Raw genomic sequence first — 6451 nt, 5'->3', positions numbered from 1 at the left:
GCAATGATTACTTTTCCTAACGAGTATCTTAAATTGAGATGTTGGATTCATCGAGTTTGTGTGGTGTGGATATTGTGCATACATATCTGTTATAATGTGATAAATCTGTGTCAACGATATGATGTGTGATGCGATTCTTTCTAATTTAAGGGAAGTGGAAAATCATGTTCTTTCTATTTTGAGTGGTCGGTTATATTGATTAGTCCTTTCAAGGCTTGGACAATTGATGAAATTGGTGATGCTGTATACTGCTGGTATTCTCTGTGCAGTGTTGTGGCAAGGATATGTCAGGTACTGAAAGAGAACAAGGGGAGATTGTCATGGAGGATGCTGAAAAGTCCCTGCCAACAGCACAGCAGGAAGTTGTGTCCAGATCATGTTCTTTTTGCATATTGATAATTGCAGTCAATATTCATATTGTAATAGTAGCTCTTTTATGTGTTCCTCTTTTTCAGGAGGCAGTTGTCAAGAAAAAATATGGAGGAATGATGCCAAAGAAACCACCACTTATTTCTAAGGTATTGTCTGATGTCTCCTTCCGTGCTTTTGTCGTTTATCCTGAGGTTTCTTTCTGAAGTTGCCCCATTTGATGTCAGGATCATGAACGGGCCTATTTTGACTCAGCTGATTGGGCATTGGGAAAGGTAGCCGTTTATGGAATTCGCACCATATATGCTTTTGTAACTTGTGGTAGTGGAAACTGATATGTTAATCTCGTTGCATCACCAATGTTTTATGGTCATAGCAAGGTGCAGGGAAGCCTAAAGGACCACTTGAGGCTCTCCGGCCAAAGTTACAGGTGACTAGATCTACTTTATATATGTAGCCTGTTAAGTTCACATGAATTGTATCTATTCATTTGCTGAGAATTTTGAATTTATTATGGCTTCTCCACCATGTTGGTTTACAATATTACTTTTGGCCTTTCCCTTAAAGGGGTCATCGGTATCAATTAGTATCTGATGTGTTCTTGCTTCAAGATATTTTACTAATAGAAGCTTCCCGTTTCATTCGCAACCACCCGAAGTTCTCCTTGCCATTGCTATTCTTATACTAGTATAATACTGTGCCCCATTCCTGTGGATGGGATTTTCATTGGTTTTGCCTGTGCATGGTGTATTCTAGCTTCAGGTGTTCTCTTCCTGGACTGTTAGTAGCTATTTTGGTAGGGTATACTATAATTTTGGACCTATAGAGATCACATTGAAATTAATGATGCTATGCACCAATTTCTTTCATTCTACTGATATTTAAAATTGAATGAAAGCGTTCAATATTTGTACATCACTCTCTTTGATATTTACAGTTTTTGAGTAGCAAACTTGGACAAAGTAATACTTGTATATAGATGGTATCTAGTGGATAATGAAAATTGGGTAGCCACTTCATGTGTTTGTTTCTTCCCTTTTTCCTGTGTCATGACATTTTTCTCCTTTGGATATTTGTTTCCTAGCCTACACAACAGCAGACACGTTACCGCAAGTCTCCCTATGCACCAGCAGAAGGTGAAGGTATGCCTGGTTCTCTATCTTTCTTTATTTCTTGAAGATAAAACATTCTATAAATCATTTTATTAAGCTTGAAATTGCTTAATGTCTGTAAATAACTTTGTTTCTGTATTCTAATCCTCCCTACAAAGAAGTCTAAAACGTAGCAGTTAGTTTTTTCCATAAGAAGCAGCTCACCAGCCTCATGAGTCATGATCCGTCTGACCCCTCACCAATAGGGTGTTTTGAGGGGGAAAAAAAATCTTAGTTGCTCGCGGAGGTGGTTAACAAAATCTACTATCTTGTGTAGAAGGACATACACCGCCATCGGAAGATGCAAGTGCAAATGAATGAGAAGCAAATGCTAATCCATCTGGTCGGAAAGTTCCTCCAACATTACCTGCATCCCATCAATTAGTGAAATAAAATGTGAAAACATGTTATTCTGAAGAGATGAATTGCTTGCTGCTGTAATTTGATGCTTTCCTGATCTGTGACTGCTGTCACACTATTTTAGCTATCAATTCTAAATTTCTAAAGTCCCTAGTGAGTTCAGAGCTTTATAATACAAACTCAATTTACTTCTGTGTATTTATTGCTATCCCAAATATCAATTTTAATAAATTTTGAATTCTTAAGCTGTACATTGGTTAGTTTCAGAAGACTATTTGGATTATACAAATGACAAAATAACCTCTTCACATAATTAATTGTTTAGAATCTTAGTAATAAATATTGCGTTGAACTTACTATTAACCGGGCTTGGATATGATATTTTAGAATCTTACTGGATCCTGTTAAATTACTATTGACCGGCCCTGGATGTAACAAGTTGCGATGCCATACTAATTATTCATTACTCATAGTCATATTCGAACATAAGTTTCTGTAATTACAAATTAAAATTGCTTTGAATATACAATTGATAACACCGTCAATTTGATAATAACATAAATTAAAATATGAAAAGTTGATACCAACCGATAGAAAGAAAGAGAGCCAATAATTGAAAATAGAATGAAATTTTAATAACACATATTGCCCAGTCAATGAAATGTAAAAAACAAGCAGAAAAAATGAAATTTGAAAGAGAAAAATATCGAATTTTCTGTGGCTTTATTCGTCCGCAATATTAAATTAAAAATTAATCCAATAGGATAGTAATTAAAATATTCGTAATATGGAGTAGTATTTTCTAAATTGAAAATATGTAGGAGAATCCTTAAATTAAATATACTTTGAATTTATTTAATTCTAGAAGTTTGGATAATATTTCAAGGGCATAAAAGGAATTTCGGTATACACAATAAACACCCTGCGTAATTTTATTCACTGATCGATCAATCTCCATCGATCTCAAGTGGAAAGAGAGTTGAATCAGCTGGTTTAGGTAACTCCAGCTCGCCGATTTTGTTTTTCTGGAATTTTACTTCTATTTTAATTTGCTTGCAAATTTGCAATCCCAACTTTTTTAGCTCAATCCGTGTAAGTAAACTGTTATCTCTCATGCTTTAATATTCAATGATCTAGCTCGGATGATACGTTTGATTGTATTTCAATTTATTTGCTATAAGCTTAATTTAGTTGTTTATGTAAAGATCTCTTCAGGATCTAGGCTATATTGAAATGGATGTAGAATAATTTCGAGATTTCGGAATTTGTTTTGACGTTCTATTATTTGGATCAGATAGTCGAAACACGTAGCTCGATTGATTTGTTTTTTAACTTGATGTGTTGATATTAAGCGGTGGAACTATGATCTTTTGAAACACGAATTTTTTGGTTTATCTTACTATCATTTATTGGGTTAGATTGAGGTCGAAGCATGAATTGGCACTGCGCTTGTAGTTTGGTGAACATTAGGATAATTTGTTTGCTTAAGTTAGTAAATTTCTCACTATTCCTAAATATTAGTAAAAAAATTCGAACTTGCTGGCATATTTCAGAATACATGTTTTTGGATGCAGTAGGTATTTTCAGTAATTAAAGTTTATCTTGAGTTCATTGGAAACCTTCATTGGTGAATTATAAGGAAACAGAAGCATTAGGTATTCTAAGATGTATTTGATGTGACACTAAGAATAAGTTACTGAATTTCTTAACCATGTTTTCTTATTTTAAGACTAGCTTTAAGATTGAATGACTAGTGCTTTTATACAATGTTTATGCCACAGTAATTGGATAAAGAGTCTTACTAGGCTGTGCCAACAAGATTATCTGTCAATTCATACAACAACATCAGCTGTTCTTAGATCAATTGAAATGCTTGGATTCGTGTGATTTGGATTTCATGTATAAACATCCAAGATAAACGTGATAAATTGGTGTCGAGGGCTCACCAATATTATCGTTCAATGTCTTTCTTATGTTGTTCTTGCAGAATTAAACAATTGAAATTTTTTGTTCTTTTTACCTCAAACAGTCTGTTATTTCTCAAAAGTTTCAAGGGTTGAACTAACTATGAAATTGCTGATGCCATATAATGATGGTGTTCTTTGTGCAGTGTTGTGGCAAGAATATGTCAGGTGCTGAAAGAAACCGAGGGGAGATTGTCATGGAGGATGCTGAAAAGTCCTCACCAATACCACAACAGGAAGTTGTGTCCAGATCTTGTTCTCTTTGCATATTGTAAAAATGAAGTCTCTGTCCATATTGTAATCGGTTCATCATGTGTTCTCTTTTTTTTAAGGAGGCCGTTGTCAAGAAAAAATATGGAGGAATGATGCCCAAGAAACCTCTACTTATTTCTAAGGTATTACTTTCTCACTTCCATGCTTTTGTCCATTACCCCGAGGTTTCTTTCTAAAATTTTCGTATATGATGTCAGGATCATGAACGAGCCTATTTTGACTCTGCTGATTGGGCCTTGGGAAAGGTAGCCCCTTTTGGGATTCACATCATATATCCTTTTTAAACTTGTGATGGTGGAATTTGATATGTAAACCTAGTTGACAGTTGCCATTGTTTTCATGATCACAACATGGTGCATCGAAGCCTAAAGGACCACTTGAGGCTCTGCGCCAAAGTTACGGTGACTAGACCTACTTGTGCTTGGTGTTAAATTCACGGGAATTTATATACATGCTTGTAATGAGAATTTTGAATTTATTATGGCCGCCACCATGTTAGATTCTACTGCTTATATTTATTGTGTAAGTACAATATTACTTTGGTTTTTCTAAGGGACTTCAGTTTTGTGAACTATGATGTATTACTAGCTTTCTATAACTCCATGATATTGTGCACAATAGAATAGAGGCTTTTTGAATTGTTTAGTGATGGATAAAAATCTCCTCTCTTTTTACAATCATCAATTAGATACTAGAATATTGTTTTTCTCTACTCATAGCTAAGAGATCCCATTAGGTGTTTTGAGCTGTTGCTTGAGATACATCATACATATGTCGGTAGCTATTTTGGTGGCTCGATTTATAGTTTGGACCTTACCTAATATTGCATTGAAATTATAAAGCTATGGACCAATTTCTTTCATGTAATTAATCTATAAAATTGAATGGAAGTGTTGTCTTTTTTGTATTGCCTTTGATATTTACAATTTCGAGTGGCAAGTGGGGTAAACTAGTACTCCATTTGCATGACTTTATGTGTTTGTTTCTTCTCTTTGCGTGTCATGACATATTCTTCTCACCATATTTTTTGCTCTAGCCTTCAGACAGACCCGTACCGCAAGTCTCGGGATGCACCATCGGAAGGAGAATGTATGCTTGATTTTTATTCGTTTATTTATATATTTTTTATATTCTTGTAGATAAACCTTTTTAGTCAATTTTCTTTGCTAAGTTATGCTCGACAAAAAATTATGCTTTGAAATGTATGTAGTTTTTGTCCTAGAAATAAACTCCCTTTGTAGTTGCACATGCGTTCGTTAACTAAATCTATTATTTTCGCGGGACATACACCACTATCGAAAGATGGAACTACAAACGAATGAGAAGCAACGGTAATCCTCAAGTCGGGAAGTCCTCCAAACATTACGCATTCTTCACTATGAAATAAAATCGCATATTATTCTAAAGAGGAATGCATGACGACAACATACTGGCTTTATTTTGAGGTCTTCCGATCCGTAACGTTGTAGCCTATATTTCCTTTTAACTCTCAAAGATGAGCTACAATATATGTTGCAAAACTTAACTTTCGTTTGTTATTTGTGTCATTGTTATTGTTGTCTTTTAGTGTTTAAGCACATCGATGTTTTTTTAAGTTTTGTCTTTCATGCTTGAGTGTCTAATTGTGCTTTTGACATTTTACCCTCACGTAATATACATAATATACATACATAGATGTATAATATTGCAATTTGAGCATGGCTAAGTGGTTGTGTTTTATCATCAATCTTATAATCTACTGATCTTTCCTATGTTTGTCTACTTTTGAAAGTAAGTTTTTTTAAATGTAGTTTCAAAGTCTCAAATTTGAGTGAAAGGTACTTTAAACGAGAAGAGAATAGTAGTGACCCAAATGAAAAGTCTCTTGATCAGGCAACGCCATTTGGAAAAGGGAAAATTGATGATATTTCTTGTAAGAGAGTCAAGAAAATACATAAGCTTGTAGTAACTTGTGAAGACTATTTTCTCCTCACCCAAACAATTTGTAGGGTGAGGGAATTTCAAAGAGGTTTAAAGTTTGGTGAGAAGAGAGTTATAAAGAAATAGTTGGTGCACTTCTAACTTCAATTTGGTGTGGTTGCATACAAATGGTACCAGTTGGGCTACCCGAGAGAGATGGGTAATAAGGGAGAGGAGAGAATTATAAGATGAGCTAGAGTAAGTAGATATATATTCATATGAGATTATAGGTAATAAGTTACTAGACAATACATGTGAAGAAATAGAGTGAGATAGAGTAATACTACAAAGAAAGACTATTACCAAAACAACAAAGATGATGTAGGTATTAACGAACGGATAGAAGAATTAGGGAACATTCTAATTTAAAGCAAT

The 6451-nt window shown here is 34.4% G+C and overlaps 2 protein-coding genes across 5 annotated transcripts; both read left to right on the top strand.

Moving 5' to 3' along the window:
* The first annotated feature begins 202 nt into the window (after nt 1–202).
* On the top strand, nt 203–2026 carry LOC125198649. The gene is made up of 6 exons (XM_048096968.1): nt 203–362; nt 456–518; nt 597–644; nt 746–799; nt 1454–1511; nt 1798–2026. Exons 1-6 carry the CDS (start codon nt 285–287, stop codon nt 1839–1841), a joined length of 345 nt encoding a protein of 114 aa, XP_047952925.1. The 5' UTR covers nt 203–284; the 3' UTR covers nt 1842–2026.
* A 799-nt stretch (nt 2027–2825) lies between these two features.
* Nucleotides 2826–4517, top strand: LOC125198648. Of its 4 annotated transcripts, none has more exons than XM_048096967.1 (5): nt 2826–2877; nt 3991–4083; nt 4177–4239; nt 4315–4362; nt 4443–4517. In XM_048096967.1, the coding sequence occupies exons 2-5, from the start codon at nt 4006–4008 to the stop codon at nt 4458–4460; spliced, it is 207 nt and encodes a 68-aa protein (XP_047952924.1). In that variant the 5' UTR covers nt 2826–2877; nt 3991–4005; the 3' UTR covers nt 4461–4517. The 4 variants fall into 4 exon arrangements, with proteins under 4 accessions (XP_047952924.1, XP_047952923.1, XP_047952921.1 ...); XM_048096966.1 differs by having other exon boundaries at nt 4180–4239; nt 4436–4511; XM_048096964.1 differs by having other exon boundaries at nt 4436–4511.
* Nucleotides 4518–6451: the final 1934 nt, after the last annotated feature.

This window comes from Salvia hispanica, unplaced genomic scaffold (assembly GCF_023119035.1).
Source record: "Salvia hispanica cultivar TCC Black 2014 unplaced genomic scaffold, UniMelb_Shisp_WGS_1.0 HiC_scaffold_178, whole genome shotgun sequence".
Lineage (NCBI taxonomy): Eukaryota > Viridiplantae > Streptophyta > Magnoliopsida > Lamiales > Lamiaceae > Salvia > Salvia hispanica.
Note: the sequence above shows the minus strand (reverse complement) of the source record. Positions and strands in the feature narration are given on the sequence as shown.